The sequence below is a fragment of the Serinus canaria genome, chromosome 21, assembly GCF_022539315.1.
Source record: "Serinus canaria isolate serCan28SL12 chromosome 21, serCan2020, whole genome shotgun sequence".
Classification (NCBI taxonomy): domain Eukaryota; kingdom Metazoa; phylum Chordata; class Aves; order Passeriformes; family Fringillidae; genus Serinus; species Serinus canaria.
The window spans coordinates 7,156,084-7,173,347 of record NC_066334.1 but is presented as its reverse complement, the minus strand read 5'-3'; the positions used below and the strand labels follow the sequence as shown (position 1 = coordinate 7,173,347).

General features: G+C 47.4%; 1 protein-coding gene and 1 long non-coding RNA gene across 5 annotated transcripts; both read right to left on the bottom strand.

The window, feature by feature from the left end:
* Positions 1-3,105: 3,105 nt before the first annotated feature.
* Positions 3,106-16,828, bottom strand: SLC25A33 (solute carrier family 25 member 33). Of its 2 annotated transcripts, XM_050982605.1 has the most exons (8): positions 16,665-16,803; positions 12,250-12,633; positions 10,385-10,564; positions 8,068-8,145; positions 6,956-7,056; positions 6,117-6,183; positions 4,317-4,597; positions 3,106-3,683 (listed from the first exon to the last, which is right to left on the bottom strand). In XM_050982605.1, the coding sequence occupies exons 2-8, from the start codon at positions 12,294-12,296 to the stop codon at positions 3,481-3,483; spliced, it is 957 nt and encodes a 318-aa protein (XP_050838562.1). In that variant the 5' UTR covers positions 12,297-12,633; positions 16,665-16,803; the 3' UTR covers positions 3,106-3,480. The 2 variants fall into 2 exon arrangements, with proteins under 2 accessions (XP_050838562.1, XP_018775883.2); XM_018920338.3 differs by lacking the exon at positions 12,250-12,633 and having other exon boundaries at positions 16,665-16,828.
* LOC127060342 (uncharacterized) lies at positions 4,606-6,114 on the bottom strand. Of its 3 annotated transcripts, none has more exons than XR_007779273.1 (3): positions 5,773-6,114; positions 5,589-5,726; positions 4,606-5,542 (listed from the first exon to the last, which is right to left on the bottom strand). It is a non-coding gene; the product is annotated as an uncharacterized LOC127060342 (long non-coding RNA). The 3 variants fall into 3 exon arrangements; XR_007779274.1 differs by having other exon boundaries at positions 5,589-5,749; positions 5,796-6,114; XR_007779272.1 differs by having other exon boundaries at positions 5,589-5,818; positions 5,865-6,114.
* Positions 16,829-17,264: the final 436 nt, after the last annotated feature.

Genomic DNA, 17,264 nt, shown 5'->3' with positions numbered 1-17,264 from the left:
GGAAGGGACACAGTCCAGTCCCGGCCTGCACAGACACCCCAAAATCCCACCCTGGGCATCCCTGGCAGCGCTGCCCCAGGAGAGCCTCGGGCCATGCCCGTTCCCCGGGAGCCTGGGCAGTGCCAGCACAGACCCATCCCCTGCCCACGGCAGCAGAGATCAGTGCCTAGCCCTGCTCCCTCAGGAGGATGCTGCAGGCTGGGATGGCTCCCTCGGTCTCCCCGGCCCCAGCTCTTGAGAGGAAAAGGTCCTGTCAGGAGCTGTCCCCTAGAAAGGAAATAACCCCATTTATGCTCCGATCCCTCAGCACTCACGGCTGGCATCTGCTGTCCCCACAGATCTGGAAACAGTCGGTAGTCTGACAATCGTGCTGTGCTTTTACAGGAAAGCAAGAGGTTAAGATCTCTCCAAAACATGAGACTGATCCAACCTCAAATTGTGTAGCTGTTTTGGTGATTAAAACAAAAGAAAACCTTCTCAGCACAATAAAATTGCTTAAAATTCAGGAGTTCCAAGTTATGTCAGCATCACGTTTTTTAAAAGGCATAAATGGAAAAGCTCTTCATAGACAAATATTTGTGCTGGGAGTAAACTGTACTTTTAAGCTTGACTATGGTTGGGCTCTTCACCGTTCCATTTCCATCTGTATGGACTTAACCATGGAAATTAATTCTGCGGAGTAAGAGTGAACGTTTCATCTGAACGAATTGAAAAGGCACATAATTTTTCCATCTCTTCCATTGTTTAGTGCAATCACTTAGGGATTGTATTATGAGACTGATAGGGCGGGCGGGCAGGAAGAACAACCCACCCAGTCCTTTGGCACAGCAAGACCTCCTGCGTGTCCTCCAGGACTGTGCTGCAGAGCTGTTCTCCCTACCAGTCCCTCCCTTCCTGTCAGCTCCATCTGTACTGTCAGCCCAAGCAGAGGTGCCTCGTTTAAAAATGAGTTTCCTCCTTAAAGGAGCGAACGAGGGACTTGTGCAAGGGGCACAGCCACAGCACATGGAACACAATTCCCAGCAAACTCACTAGTTTGGAGGGCTATCGAGGCAACCACAGGGGTCTAAAGGGAGCAGTAAGTCTTACAGTGGAAGGACTTGGCTCAGAAATACTTCCAAAACGAAATTAACCAACACGAGTGGCTCATCATATTGCAGCAACAGTATGTGTGTCACTGCCATTGAACTGTTAATTTATGAATGGAAACAGGCCCAGTCCTGGTGAAGTTAATGGAATCTTTGTGATCACTTCAGACAGCAGTGGTTTCATCACCTCACTGATAATTAAGCCACAAAGGGTCTAGTAATGAAACCTTTACCTACCTCCCATGGAAATGACTTTCCGTGGAAGCTGGAGAAGAGCAAAGAACAGTGAAAAATTCCTTAAGATTGACTTTGACAAGCAGAGGAAGGTTGTTGGTTATTTTTAAATTCAGGTATCGTTTTGGAAAAAGCTACTTCAAATTCTTCCCTCTGGTAATAGGCTTATTCCATACTCAGTGACATCAAGAGGATTGCTCACAGAGCATCACCTAAAAATGGTAACTCTTTACAGGGTTTAAGGAATCAAGGGCTAGTGAATTTTAAAAATTCCATTAGAGAGAGGAAGGAGAAAGGATTTAATTATACTAATTCAGAAACTCTATTATCTCCCAATATAGCTTATTAACCCCTGATCAAATTAAGACTAATTCTGTCAGGATTGGTAGCAAAGCTTAAAGGACAAAAGAAAAATCCTGCAGAATTCCTGATTTCCCATCAGATTTAGGCAAAACAAAAATCTGCTCACTTTCCCTTGCTTTCTCTCTTACCAAGTCCCAGACTTCTCAAAAGGGTTGGAGTTCCCTCCCCTCATTCTCAAAGACATCAGCAGTGTACACATTTGACAAACGTTTTAGAAGAGAGCAAGTGCACTGGAAGTATAGAGGAATGCTAATTTAGGAAAGAAAATCTCAGAAAATGCTTGAGAGTAGCAGCACAAGTGTCCTAGTTCTCAAAAATAGAAACACTGTTTGACAGTTTTACCTCCTATACAGAGCCTGAAGCTTCTGCTGCTCATCATCTCCATAAAAAAATCCATGTCAATTTTTACTCAACTGTTGCCTATTTTAGCTTAGGAGGAACGTGATAAGTTATTTCCAGGAGGACATAATAGAAATCAGTTATTTTTTGCAGTTTTGCCTCATAATGAGGTATAGACACACTCTACTCTCTCTGCACTAAGCTCCTACATCACACTGATGTCAAACCTGACCTCAAGTACCAGTCATCAGCTGGGCCCTACTGGGAACAAATAGGAAGGCTGGAATCCAGTGATCAGCCCATCCCAGTTCTGCCACAAACTCAAAGGCAGCCCCACTAGACACCAGGCTGTCTCCCAGTGCTGCCCACACAGCATCTCTGCTGGGAGCAGTCCCTGCAGTCAGAGCTGTCCACAAACTCTGCTTCCACTCCAGGACTCAGCAGCTGCTCAGATCATGAGCAGCTCGTTGTTGTCGTCACAGCAGCCTACATGTGAGTTCTCAAACGTTCTCCTGCACCATCAGTAGTAATTCATGTGCCACACTTTAGTCACGAGGGGCTGCTGCAATACAAGGGGGGGAAGAGTATTAAAATGAAAGCATATTCCAATGTTTTTGAAAGAACTAATCTCAAGTATGCAGGATATTTGATTTCTAAGTGAAAGGTAAGAATTGTATCATGAGAACTATTTAAAATCTTTCTCTCATGGAACTTCCACAGGGCAGCCAGGCCACAGTCACTGACTGTCCTTATGCTCTCAGGCCTGCACCAAAGCCAGCTCAGATCTGATCCCAGTACCATAACCATGTATCCCAAATGCACCGGGGACATGGAACTGTAACTGCATTCTTACTAAAAGCCTCCCACCATCACGTTGCCAGTGCAAGTGGCTTTTCTAAGAGATGCTGGTGTGCACAGTTCACACCCTCAAAACATAGAAACAAATTTGTCCTTGAACACCCCAGGTGCTCACACAGCAGTGAACAATGCACCCTGAAAAAACCAGAACTACTCAAACTCATTTGGGCACTTAGGCTACTACAGTGCTCAAAAGCAATAGGACCCAGTTGTAAGAAGACAGTTTCAAATGTCCAAGCCAGTTCTCCTCTTTTAATACAGTTTTAATGAACATCAGTCCAAGAGATCACTTAATAGCATGAGGTACATTCCTTGACCACATATGGCTGTGCTTAAGGAAAAGGACAAACATATAATTAAATTAAATACTGTAATTTAATTTAGTAGTAGTTTAATTATCAAGTTAAAAAATTATAATTAACTATTAACATTAATGACTTGAGACCTTTTAGAAAGCATGAGTCCAAAAGGAAATATCCACAGATGGTCACAGACTTGTAGTGTTTCCACCAGCACTGCCACCTGCACCAGTCTCTTAAAGGACTATTTGTTCAGTGAAGAAATTGGTCTTCAGTCTGTAACAGGAACCTTGGCTCTGCTACTTGGCGTGGTCGTCCAAGAGGTACACGATCAGCTCGTAGGTGGAGAGGACAATGGCTGTGTTTGGGATCTGCCGGATGAGCTGGGCAAAGAGTCCTCTGTAGAAGGCCAGGTAGCCCTCCTCGCGGGCCACCAGCCGCGCTGTCTGTATGAAAGCCTTGTACTTGGTGCCCTCCTCCCGCAGCCGCGTCCGGATCACCTCTGCACACGGGAACAGAGCCACAGTTAGCCAGCAGAAAGGTGCCAGCGCCAGCAAAGCTCCTGGGTGCAAACCCCAGGCACAGGGAAACCTTCTGGACCGGCTGCCAGCCAGCACAGCCAGCCAGGGAACCCTGCACACTGCCCTTCAGGCAAGAGGAAGAGTTAGAGAGGAGTTCTCTTTCATGTGGAATAAATGAATGATTGGCTCATTGAAGCTAATACAGATCTAAATGCTTTACTGATGCTCACATAGTCAATATTGCTCCTTCTACAAAACCATGTCATTCACATCTATCCAAAGACTAACACTGTTCAATCCCCAAGTGCTTCCCACAACCTGACCAAGAATCCCAGAGGCTGTGGGTACGTACCCAGCTGAGGCTCCTTCTGAGAACAGAAACATTAGGCAAACAGTTTTTTGGTGGCTTTTGAGTTGTTTTTAAACTAGCAATTACCAACCACATGTCTAACTAGGAGTAGTGGGAGCAGTACTGAAAATGCCAGTGCAGAAGGCACAGTAACATGCACGTGGCCCTGCAAACAGCTAAGGGTTACAGCCCTAGACCCTGCATTTGTCTCGGACTCCAGGCAACAGCTGCTGTACTGCACTCACAAATGGAAGGGTTAACATACCATGAGGATAAGCAATACAGGAGGCACAGCCCTTGGAAACAGCAGCAGCAACCATCAGTCCAAAGAAGCTTGTCGAGGTCCTCTCGGTCCCGTTAGAGGAAGGGGGCAGTTGGACTTCCTTTAAGTGCTTTTTTAAACTTTCATAAATAGCAAAGCAGATAATGGTCTCAGAAATCCCTGCATAGGAGGCAGTCAGGCCCCTATAGAAACCACGGACACCTTCTGTCTGGTAAACATATCTAGCACACTGCAAAGCATTCATTGGTTTGGAGCCCCTCACTCTAAAAAACAAACAGAACAGAGCATATCATGAGTCAAGAAAAATAATTACTATTTAAAAAAACCCTTATGGCTTTCAATACTTTTTATAACTATGGAAATGGTTCTCTAAGTTTTACTCCAAAATTCTCCTAGGAAAGCTGCACAGAGCAGGACTACAATGCTAAGAGTGCACACTTGGCTTTGCTACTTCACTAATATATACTCATATTTCCTTCAGCTCAAGTTAAATCTAGTCTGTCACAGTTCACACCAAGGCTAAAATACAATAAGCACTGAAGACACACGGCTTTGTGTCAAACTGGTGATTCCACTTAAAGCCATCTTCAGCAGGCCAAGAGACAGAAGTCTGCTGCATGAGACATGATCCTTCAGGTTAACAGGCAGCGCTCATTTCAAAGGTGCCTCCCTGCAAAGTGCTGGAATTAAGTCTTATAAATTATTTATAAAGTTGTCGTGCCTTATAAGATCCTTTATAATCTGACCTAGCATGTCCTTGCAGGAAGGAATTTCCATTCTAAGCAGTCAGGTTATTAGCAGAGTCCCTTATTGCTTTGATATCCACCAGTGACTGTGAAGCATTCAACTAAAAGAAATTGCTGTCAAATTCCCTCTGTCTTCTGGATGTGTGGTTAACAGTAACACAGTGGTGAAGGAGGCAAAAGAACATTACACCACTGCAGCAGATCCTGACTGCCTGTAGGGAGTTTTATGAAATAAACTGCTGTGTGTTCATCCCAATTCGAAGGCAGCACCCTTTCTGTTACAGCCTCCTGAGTACCCCACCTGGCTGCCCTGGGAGCAGTGACCTTGCTGCTGCAGTAACACACACCTGGCTGCCCTGGGAGCAGTGACCCTGCTGCTGCAGTAACACACACCTGGCTGCCCTGGGAGCAGTGACCCTGCTGCTGCAGTAACACACACCTGGCTGCCCTGGGAGCAGTGACCTTGCTGCTGCTGTAACACAGACCTGGCTGCCCTGGGAGCAGTGACCCTGCTGCTGCAGTAACACACACCTGGCTGCCCTGGGAGCAGTGACCCTGCTGCTGCAGTAACACACACCTGGCTGCCCTGGGAGCAGTGACCCTGCTGCTGCAGTAACACACACCTGGCTGCCCTGGGAGCAGTGACCTTGCTGCTGCAGTAACACACACCTGGCTGCCCTGGGAGCAGTGACCCTGCTGCTGCAGTAACACACACCTGGCTGCCCTGGGAGCAGTGACCTTGCTGCTGCAGTAACACACACCTGGCTGCCCTGGGAGCAGTGACCCTGCTGCTGCAGTAACACACACCTGGCTGCCCTGGGAGCAGTGACCCTGCTGCTGCAGTAACACACACCTGGCTGCCCTGGGAGCAGTGACCCTGCTGCTGCAGTAACACACACCTGGCTGCCCTGGGAGCAGTGACCCTGCTGCTGCAGTAACACACACCTGGCTGCCCTGGGAGCAGTGACCTTGCTGCTGCAGTAACACACACCTGGCTGACCCCCCAGAGGCTCCCATTACCCCATCAGTCACTCACTTCCGTTCCAGCTGCATTCTTGTTTTCACCATCCATATAGGGTTCATCAGGGAATTTGTGATAAAGGCTGAAAAAACACGACCACAAGTGCAGCTGAAGCCAGGCCATTGCATTGCCATGAACCTTACACCCTGTGCAGTGAGACACTCTCAAAAGCCACACAGGTGCACAGCTTCCAGTTTCATGTTAAAATTCAGGAAGCATCAACCCATGGATTCTTCCTTTTTGCACCTATTTTAATAGGTGTGTCATGCTCCTAAGGGCTGTTGCAGACAAGGTCCCTGCCTTACTGGCTGGATTTGGAATTGCAGCTCAAAGGAAACCCGTGGGGACACAAACCTGAACTGGACTCGTGTTCCCCAGGGCTGTAGGTGGTGCCATTGAGCTGCTCATTAACAGAACCCACCCCTAATTAAGGGCTTACTTTGGGAAGGATTATTTTTAGTGACCACTCTGGTGACTGATGGTTGAACTAGGGGAGCTCTTCTGCAGTATTTTTCCTACAAGAACAAACTATTTTTCCCAGCCTGGTAGGAAAAATACAACATCCTGAAACAATTTGGCAAAAGCAGTATCAGAAGTTTAATGGTGTTTATGAATATTTTTTCCCTGCATTAAGGGACACGACCAGAGCACTGCAGTTGCAAAAAACCATCCTAAATTAGTAAACAACAATCTAGGAATATTTCTGTGCTGAACAGAAAATCAGCTCCTCTGCAGACAAGGCCAGCTAGGAGCTAGCAAACTCCTCGGTTTTGGCATATACCAACCCAGATTAAGGGCACATTTTCAGCACCTGCCACACACTGGCCTCTGTTCTTGGAATTACAAACACTCACCTGCAGAACCTGCAGAACAGATGTGCACAATGTTGCTGTTGGGCACAAACATGCTGTTAAACTGCTCTTTGGCTTTGGAGTAGCAGGCAAAATAGACAGCTCTGTGGGGGAAAAAAAGAAGAAAAGTAATTTAAAACAGACAATGTCAAACTAGACAATTACTGTTCTTTTCCCAGCCCCTGAAAACCACAACTCTCTGAAGAGGTCTCCACATGCCTACTTCCATCTGCATGGACACAGGGGGTTTGTTTTCTCTCTCCCCTCACACTACAGTGCCACAGTTTGACTTGACACCCACAGGGCAGGAATATTTTGCTGTGGGAGGCAGCATGGTGCTGCAGGCAGCATGAGTGGGTTGAGTGGGAAAGCAGAGCCCTGGATTCAGAGCCCTGCTGCAGAGGTTACCTGTACAGAAACAGGATGCCCTCCATCTGTGGGGGGACATCCCACCTACCAGGCAAGAGGCCAGAGGTTCCTTTCTGACTGGATAACTGGTTCTGACTGGTTCAGTTTCAGGCAGAGAACATCTGCCAATATCCAAAGTGCTAATGAGTTTTATCATTTCCTAGACAGAGAGATCTTCAGCCCTGCCAAGAACAGGACAAACTCTGGTGCTGCTGAAAGAGGGACACACATCCCTTCTGGGGCTGAGACTCCTTCCCCCTCAGCTCAGTTTTTCATTTGAGAAGAATTTAGGCTAGCAAGGCCCAGAGAGCAACTCCTCTCCCCTGGCACACAGCTCCCACTCCTAGGCAGGCACTGCCACGTGTCCAAGGGAAGCAGGACATTAGAATAATGCAATTATTAACCTACAGACTTTTCTGCACTGCTTTCTTTTCCTTTTCAAGCTCAGAAATGGCTCTTGCAATCACTTGGAACTTAAGTATAGTTAGCATTTAAGTGCCTTATTTACTCTGCACCTTCCAGTGTTATAGAAGTGTAAACCAGATTTTTATCAGTATTTCTTGATGTGTACACTGAGCAGAATGCAGACACAAATCTCAGTTTACAGAAGGGAGAACTTCATGGCCTATTATTCTGAATCACAAATGCACTGCAACATTTGTGTTGGCACCTTAAACATGGCTTTTAGCAATAGTTTAACTATTTACCTTGATGGTGCAACTCCAACCAAGTTTGGACCCAGCCCTCGGAAGAGTGACCTTGGTCCTTCTTTTTCCAGAATTGTCCTTAAAATAAAAAAACAGACAGGGAGGGAGAAGATAGCACTTGGGTTAAAAGTTAGTTTCTTGTTCTGTTGGGCAGAGAGCCAAAAGAACTAGACAAAAGCAAAGACTATGACTTGTGGAGCTGTTAGATTTTAATCTACATGATATACTTCGAAATAAGTGGAATTATACACTAAGTAAAAACCACTGTACCATAAAATTCAGTGCTCTACAGGCAAATGGGTGTCAAATGGCACGAGGTTATAATTTCCATTCTTTGAAAGCTGTCAGGAATTTAATTAAAGTTTCATGGAGAAGCCAGTGATAGCTGACTGATGAACAAAGAATATTTTTAGTGTTCTCTGTATCTAAGCAATTCAGAAGTTTGCTTCCTGCACAGTCCTGTACAGAGGGCTGGAAAAAGAAATCCTTTTTCCTTTCACAATTACCTAGAGATGTGCTTTTCCCCCCAAGAAAGCTGAATGTGGCAATCCCACTACAAACAATGGGAGTGCACAGTCTGCCAGACAGCAGCTCTCTTCACTGAGCTCACCCTGGGAAAAGCAGGCAGGAAATTCTGGGAGGCTCCAGGCTCTGTGGGTGTTCACTGCACCCTCTGGAGCTGCCAGCCTTTCCCAGCTTGCTCTCCAGGTCACTGGCACTGCTCAGGGTGCTCCCCACAGATTTCAGCCCAACCTCATTCGACAGGAGGAGCTTCTGGAACACTTTTGTTTTCTGCAGCAGAGCTGAACTTTCTGGATAAACTCCAGGGCTGAGTGTTTCCAAGGAGACAGATCCAACCAACTTGTTCTTTGTCACTTAACAGTCACGACTGCAGCTTCCAGCTGGGCTAACTCATCAGAATCCTAAATGGATTAGACAAAACCAGCCTGCCCCTCTGGAGTGCTTCCTATCAGCAGCAGCCTGAACCTGCCCTCTGGGTACCTGTTCTCCTTCTACTTACAGCAGTCAAAGCCTTTCACATTTAACACCTGTAACTCACACAGAGCACTTTTACTGGCAGGGCTCCTTCCTTAGCCAAACAATTTTCCCAGACCAGGAGGTCCAAGTCATGTCCAGTTTGGCAATGATCAGGACTGAGAAAGGGATGGAAGAGTAAAAGCAAGGGACTGAACTTCATTTATTTCTTCAAACATTTGTATTTTTTCAGGTCATAATCAAGAGCATTATATGCTCCCCACAGATGCTGCCTGCAAGGGAATGACAGCAGAAATACTTTGCTCTCACTTCTCAAGCATCTAAAGTAAACAGGTTGAAAACTTGGCAATACACACAGCTAAGCAATTCCTGAAGTGAAATTAAATCAGGATCCCAGTCACCAAACTTAATGAGCTTAATAAACATATTAAAAGGCTGAGCCTTTTAAAACCATTTCTTCTCTCCCTAAAAATAAAAAGACAGCTCCAGAAAAAGATGGGCTCAGAGGATGAATTAAGATCTTTCTGCCTCAAAAGTTTTCACTTTCTTTAGTTACAGCTGTCTAAAGTCCAGTGCTGCAAGGTGAAAAGACAGCAAAGGAAAGGGCATTAAATTCCCAGCAACTGGCACTGCCTTATGCATTCAGTCATGAATTGCTCTAGACTCACCTCTGAGCAGACAAAGAAATGTTTGGCAGGGGAGAGCAGGCTGTTTACAATACAGAAGCTCAAGTCCCAGAATGACTCCAGCCAGAGAGCTCTGCAGAGAATTTGAATTAGCACTCCAGTGTTATATAACTGTGCAGCTTCTCCCCAGGCAGCCTGCCAGGCGTGCTGGCCTTACATAAAATCATTCAGCTTGCACTGCTGGGTGGTATTTTCCTTGGCACTCCTGCCACCTGATCTCAGCAGGACCTCTGCATCACCCTGGGCTGCCCAAGCAGCCAAACAAACTCAGTCCTTCTGCAGGAGGTCTGATCATAAATCCATGCTGCTTTGCTATTAACATACAGGAGCTGAGACTGTCATAGATGCTGGTGGAACTTTGAGCAGCTGTCAGATAATTTCCCATTTCCTCTTCTTTATGAACACACATCTGAAAGGAGCAGCTAGAGCATCAAACATGGCAGTCTGAACCACTCAAGGCTTTTACCAGAGACCAAGACAGGACTGATGCATAACAATGATCAGCAAAGACAGCACCTAACAGCAGAGGAGAGCTCAGCAAGCCAGCCCCAGCTGAGAAGGTCAAAGCCCCCAGGACACCATATTTTAGTGAAGTGGAACTGGGAATGGTGAATGGGAGGAGGAGCAGCACTCACTTGAGAACACTGAAGAGCCCAGGGGACACAGATGTTGGCCTGACCATTCCTTCCCCGCTGATGGTCCCCAGCTGCACCTGGGGGTAGTAGACAGTCCTGAAGGCCAGCTTTGAAGATTGAAGCCTCGTCTTTATCACCTCTAAGGGACACGTAAAGATGGCTCCAACTGTTCCTCCACACCTGCAAAGTACAATTCAGAGAGAAGGCAGAATGTGACAAAGGTTGCTGCACAGCTGTGCAGAAGCACAGCACAGAATGCAGGCTGAAGGCTGATCTTGTTATTCCACACTGCACAAACAGGCAGCTTTGGCACCAGGCAGGGCAGACTGTGCCCATGCCCTGGGGGAGGGACCTGGGTAGGGATGGGACGGGTAAACACAAGGGTGATACCAACACCAACAAACATCCCCGACTGACCATGGGGTCAGGGCACCACTGGCTGCTCCCATGTCCTGCCAGGACCTGGGAGCTCTGCCTGGAAAAACTTCCATGGCTTCCATCTTTCAGTGGCTGCTGTCCTAAACCAGAACAGCCTTGCAGGGATTTTTCTTATGGGAAGCAGGAAGCTGCCAGATGAGAACAAGCCACTGGGGATTAGGACACTACAGACTAAAAAAAATTATATAATTCTTCACCATTTCAGTACTTGTGATTAAAGAACTGCCTTCAGAAGTAGCAAACATCAAAACTACACTGAGCTAGGCACTCCTAAAACAATGGATATACACTTTATTTAGGGGGGAAGGAGGGAAGGAAGCAGCAAGGATGAGAAGGAGGGTTGGCAAACAGAAAAACAGGGCAGAAAGGCTCCTAAAGAACAGGCCTCCCATACTCTGATAACAGAGGGACAAAAATGAAATATTATACACACATGACCCTACAATAGGCATATATTCATCTTAATACAATCAGACTGAGCTTCAAAAAAAAGCACATTGGGAAAGAATATAAAGTGTATGAGTCCTAATTTTAATTTTTATCAGTGATCTGGAAAGTGACTGGTCAAACTATTTCTCTCTCTGCTGCTGTTCCTCTTAGGTAATTGAATGTTCCTTCTGGCAAACTTCATGATTAAACATAATGCTGAGGTTGGCTAAAAGGTAATATATCTACATTTTATTACTCAAACACACTGGGATTTAGGAAGACTTAAGTAAATATTTTGGGTTTCTTGCAAGGGTATTTAAAACAGCTGAACTGACTAGGAAATATTTTCTTTGTTTGCACAAGTGTCAAAGCATGTGATTGCTTCAGAAACCCATGTTTATGATTTTCCTTAGAAAACACCAGGGGTCAACAACTTAAATCTCTTTGATGTTCATGTGAAATTGCAATTTTGGTAGTTTTCCATTAAAGGGAGATGAATTTTAAAAAATAACTGTACCCTTTTTTTGTGTACAAAACCCCACATTGCTTGCTAAAGAACACTGCGTGCACTAATTTGGGGACAGAGATCCACAGAAGGCCATTAATAAAGGCATTAGTGGGTATTTCCTAAAGCCCCTTCCAGACATAACTACCTTACTAGGAGAATCTTTTTTTAAACACGAGAGAAAGGGCAATGAAAGAATGGCAGAAAGATCCAAGCTGTAATGCACACCAGCCCATGAATGCAGCTTATTTTGCCTGCTGAACCAGAGCGTTTCATATGAACAGAAACCATTCTCTGCCAAAGCCCCACAGTCCCACAGGTGCATTAACAGTGTGGCCACCCAGGCTGTGCAGCCACAGAACTCCAGGTTCTTCACCAGGCTCCAAAGAACACCCCAGGCCCCAGGGAACACAACTTCCTCACCATAGCCTTCAGGCAAGATTCTGCCCAAGTAGGAGCCCAAACTCTGCTTTTCAAATGCAAATGCACCCACCAGAAGAAAGTGCTTTCATGGAGACTGGTAATATGATTTAACAGCATTGTTCAGTTCCTCTTCCTGGCTGAAAGGGATGGAAACCCAAACCAGGGACAATCCACACGTGCACAATGACAGACACTGTAAGAAAGCTTTGCTTCATCCCTCTGAAAGCTTTTGAATGTTGACTGAAGTCCCTGAGCTGATCATGAACAGCAGCTGGAATTGTGTCATCTGGCTCTGAAACACCAGTGCTCCCAGACCTCATCAGCTCTGATTATTGTGTGTACTGAGGCAGGGCTTGGAGCTGAGCCCTCTGTGGGTCCACACAGCTCAGGAGGAAATGGCTTCAGCTCATCCTTCTCTCTTTTGTCAGGTGCCTCTCACATTGCTCACACTCCTCTGAAATGACATTTCAAGGGGAAGAGGCCCATCAGGAATGGCTTCTCCAGCAAAACCTTTCCTGTTCCCACAGCTCAGACATTACCTGGGACAGAAGGTGTTTTCAGGCTCCCCCCCACTGCTGCCTTTCCAACTGTGTCTGTCCAGTACAGACACACATATGTGCAATTAACTCCTGACTAATCCTGGCACTCCAGAGCAACTGCAAGTCTGGGGGAACTACATGAAGGTGATCAGATTGCCTTAATTCCCAATTCCTTTATCTACCAATGCTCCACTACTGTGTATTCAGTCCTCAGTGCCCATTTATTTCACATTAAAATAGTACTTTGACAGTAACAATTCATACATTCAGAGCACTGAAACTTTATATTCTGTTTCTGAACTACCAGCTGCTCTAGTGACTCCTTGCCCCACAATTTTTTAGCCTCTCTGGCATATTCTCTCCCACATCAGATGTCTTCTTGCCTTCCTAGCCCACTCCTTGCCTTTCAGCCATTTAGGCTGATAATCCAGTTAATCTGTGCAGCCTTTAATATTTAAGTACTTCTGCTAATGCATATATAATCCTCTGATACCCAGCATGACAAGTTAGTATCTGCAACACCAGTTTTAACAGCTCAGAGTTTGTGTTGTCAGTGGAACACTTAAGAAAAAAACCATTATCTAACAGCAATTCTCAGAGTGCCACCAGGGTGCACACATTACGTCCCAAATATACATACACTGCAGATAGTTCAAGTAAGGACTTTGATGTATTGGGCAATTTTTTCAGAGGAGATGATTTTCCTTTGCATGGGAATTCCACACATCATCCCCTGGGAAGATGCTTGAAGAACAACACACTGTGCACTTTGAAACACTTTGTATTCCTAGGGTGTCCCAAATGCCTACAAACAACCTCAGCTGCATAAACAGCCACAGACCCTGAACATTCAGGGATATGAAGCAGGATAAAAGTGATTTGGGAAAATCATGAGCTGCAATCAAGGCAAAACCTCCAAGCCTTCACACTGTGAGCCAGGGTTCTTTTGCTGCACCAGTGCAGAACAACAGTTCCAGAGATGTTCAAGCAGTGCTCACTGCACAAGCCTCTTGCAAAAATCCTCAAACAGTGTCTAAATCTGTCCTTAGTGAAGAGCACAGAAACCCCCTGGAAACAAAACACCATGGCAGAGTGCTTTCAACAGGTCAAACATGGTGACATACGGAGATACAGAATGTACTCTGCTAACAGCTGAAGAAAAATCATTTACTTCCATAAAGAGAACAATGCTTAAAAAACATGCAGAGGACACACATCAGAATGCAATTCCCATTTTTCTCTTGCTGCCAGGTTTCTGTCTGTACAGAGTCCACCCCCAAAGTACCAATGACCTGCATTTGAAACAAACTCTCAGCACCCTCTAGCACAACTGATAGACATGCCAAGAATCTTAATTAAGACTTACTTCATCAGGTTTAATCACTGAGCAATATTCTTAATACAAATATCAAGCCAGTCTGCATGTTAAAGAAGTCCTGCAGAACAAAGTCCTTCCAGCAGAGTACCACTGACTCCACCAAGGTCACAAAGACGATGGAGCTGCCTGGTTACAGCAATCACAGCTCACAACCAGCCTGACACATTTGGCTGTGTACCTGATATTATATTGATTTTCTAAAACATGCCACATGCTCTAGCATGACACCCACAGCAAAGCAGTTCCACCTTTGATATTTCATTACTGCATCGTCCAGACTGTGAACAAAACAAGCTTCTGCATTCTCAGATGCCAAAGGAAGCTACTTTCAGAACAATACAGACTGTTCCTAATGCTTTAATGCTATTAACCATTCATTCCATTTCCACCTAATCATGTTGTTACCAGGTGCAGCTATTCCTGTGCTCCTTGAGCTGCCACACTGTTAGTCCTGGTCAGGTGAACACTGCTTCTCTCCACTTCACAGGTGGAAACATCTCCCAAACTGTTTGTCAGCATCAGCACATTGCTTAACATCACCACTTCTTAGGAAATCTCTGGAGCAATCAGCATTCCTCCAGCTGGGAAGGCAACATGGAGTAACCTCTTCTCCCAAACAAAAACAAGCAATAGCTGCACCGACTTCAGGAGGGAAACAGGAGCCCTGAGCTGCAAACACACTCGTGTCAGTTGTGCAACTGGGGCATCACTGCTCCTGCTGCTCCTGAACCTCCCCAGCCCTCAGAGCCACGCTCCCACCACCCCAGGAGGACTCTCTGGCTTGCTGTTGCTGTTGGAAGCCTGGAAAGGAACTAACAGAAACTAAAGGGCCAAGGAGTCTGTCTGCCTGAATAACCTGGTTAATAGGAAACCACCTATTTCAACAGCTGGAGAGCACTGTGCAACACTCAGGTGCATTTCATCACTCCCAGCCTCTGAAGTGCCAAACATTCTATTCTGGCCCCTCAGACTGTCTAAGGCTGGCCTGCCTGCTCTGTGCAAACACAAAGATATGAATTACTTTTTGATCTGACACCACAGCCCATCTCCAGCTTCCCAGAAAACCATCACAATACCAATAATGCCTCTATCAAAATTATTTCAAGTGAATGGGTTCCTTTCACTTTCTCTGCAAAAACCAATTTACAACTGAACAAAGTACTGGGATCCCTGCAGAAGGCAGGAGTACAATAAATCACCAAGGAAGATGCTGGCTTCCCAGAACTAGATTAAAACATGGATAAGTTAAAAATTCCTATTTATTTATAGTCTGAGGAGTTACATGAGAACAGCAGGAGCTCTGGATGGGCGCTGTTACTATCCAAACAAATTCCACATGTACACTCAGGTCCAGCTTCTGTCCCAGGCTCCAGGTACTGCTCTGATGCAGGTGGGGGAGGCAGAGGGGACAGGGGACTCAGTGCAGTGCATTCAGGCCAGCAGAAGGGCAGTGTCTCTGAAAAACTCAAGATTTGTTTGGTTTAATATTATATTAAATAAACCTATTACTCCAGGGACATGTCAGGAAACAGAAGTATCCTGTTAAGCAACAGAAAAACCAATGGTCTACTACCAGACAGATTTAAACTAACAACAGGTTTCATGTTGGTTTCCTAATTACTGTCAGCTGACAAGCACTAAGGAATATTCTATTACTTAGATAATTTAAGCTGCTAAAAAACTGAAATAAAGTATTTCTGACAGGGCCAAAAGTGCACTTAATCTGCACAACAGATGATTAAAACCTAATTTACACCATACAATTATCTTCCTAGACTACTATTAAAATAACTGTAATAATTTAATTTTGAAAGGGTTTCTGGTTGGTGGTTTACGGGTTACGGCTGTTCCTTTTAGCTTTTAACAAAACAAATCCAATACAAATCCTCGCAGAACCAGACAGAGGTGGCGTGCCACGCCAGGTCATTCACCCACAAGTGCCAGCACCTTCTCGGCCCCTGTTCCCATCCTGTGCCCTTGCTGGAGCTCCTGCAGACCGGAGCGACCCCGGGATCCCTGAGCAGCGCTCGCCCCGCTCTGCAGCGCGGAGCTGCGGGCCCGCCGTGGGCAACGGGGCCGGCATCCCCCGGCCGCGGGCAACCGGGCCGGCATCCCCCGGCCGCGGGCAACCGGGCCGGCATCCCCCGGCCGCGGGCAACCGGGCCGGCATCCCCCGGCCGCGGGCAACCGGGCCGGCATCCCCCGGCCGCGGGCAACCGGGCCGGCATCCCCCGGCCGCGGGCAACCGGGCCGGCATCCCCCGGCCGCGGGCAACCGGGCCGGCATCCCCCGCGGCCCCGGCCCGGCCCATCCACGACCCGCGCCCGGCTTTGTCACCGAGCACCGCCGCGTGTCGCGACAGCGCGGCTCCGGAGCGCTCGGGGCTCGGGAACGGGAAAGGCCCCGCTCGCCTCTTGTGGGGAAGGGAGCGGCGGCTGCAGGGCAGCGGCCCCGGCCCGGCCACAGCGGGGTCTGTCTGTCCGGGGGCACAGCGGGTCCCGGCCCGTGTCCGTACCCCGGGCACACAGCACAGCACGTCCCGGCCCTGCCCCGGTGCCCCGCACTCACCCCCCGGCGAAGAGGTGCAGCAGGGTGTTCTCCTGCGGGCCGCCCGCCATGGCGGTGAGGACGGTGAGGACGATAAGGGTGATGAGGGGCAGGGCGGTGCCGGTGCCGGTTCCCGGTGTCACCGCCGGGCCGCGCGCCGAACGGGCCGCGCGCGCGTGACGCCACCGGGGGGCGTGGCTGGCGGCCGCGTGTGACGCCACGGCTCAGAGACAGACCGCCCCCCCGTGACGTCACGGGGCAGCCGAAGACAAAAAAAAAATCATTTTAAGGATCGTCTGGTCCCAAACCTTCCGGGAATATTTAGGGACAAGGTGCGGGTTATTGAGAGGTGTTACAGCGTCGCTAAAGCAGCTACAGGCTTTGTATGGGCATAAAGAACACCGGTTAGCAGGGAGGCTCTGCACCAGGCCAGCGCGGCTCACTGCGGGATTTTCACCAAGACGGTCCCTTTTCCACCAAAGCGGTCCCTTTTCCACCAAAACGGTCCTTTTTTCACCAAAATGGACCCTTTTCACCCAAACTGTCCTTTTTCCACCCAAACTGTCCCTTTTCCGCCCGGGTTCCGCCGCAGCGCCCTCTGCCGGCGCAGCCGTGCTCACC

Coding starts and splice junctions, on each gene's coding strand:
- SLC25A33 (XM_018920338.3), bottom strand. CDS start 16,714: ATGGCGGGCGGCCCGCAGGAGAACACCCTGCTGCACCTCTTCGCCGGG. Junction 6,184..6,955: donor CTGTTCTGCAGGTTCTGCAG/GTGAGTGTTTGT, acceptor GTGTTTTTTCAG/CCTTTATCACAAATTCCCTG. Junction 4,598..6,116: donor AGAATGCAGCTGGAACGGAA/GTGAGTGACTGA, acceptor TTTGTTTTTTAG/AGTGAGGGGCTCCAAACCAA.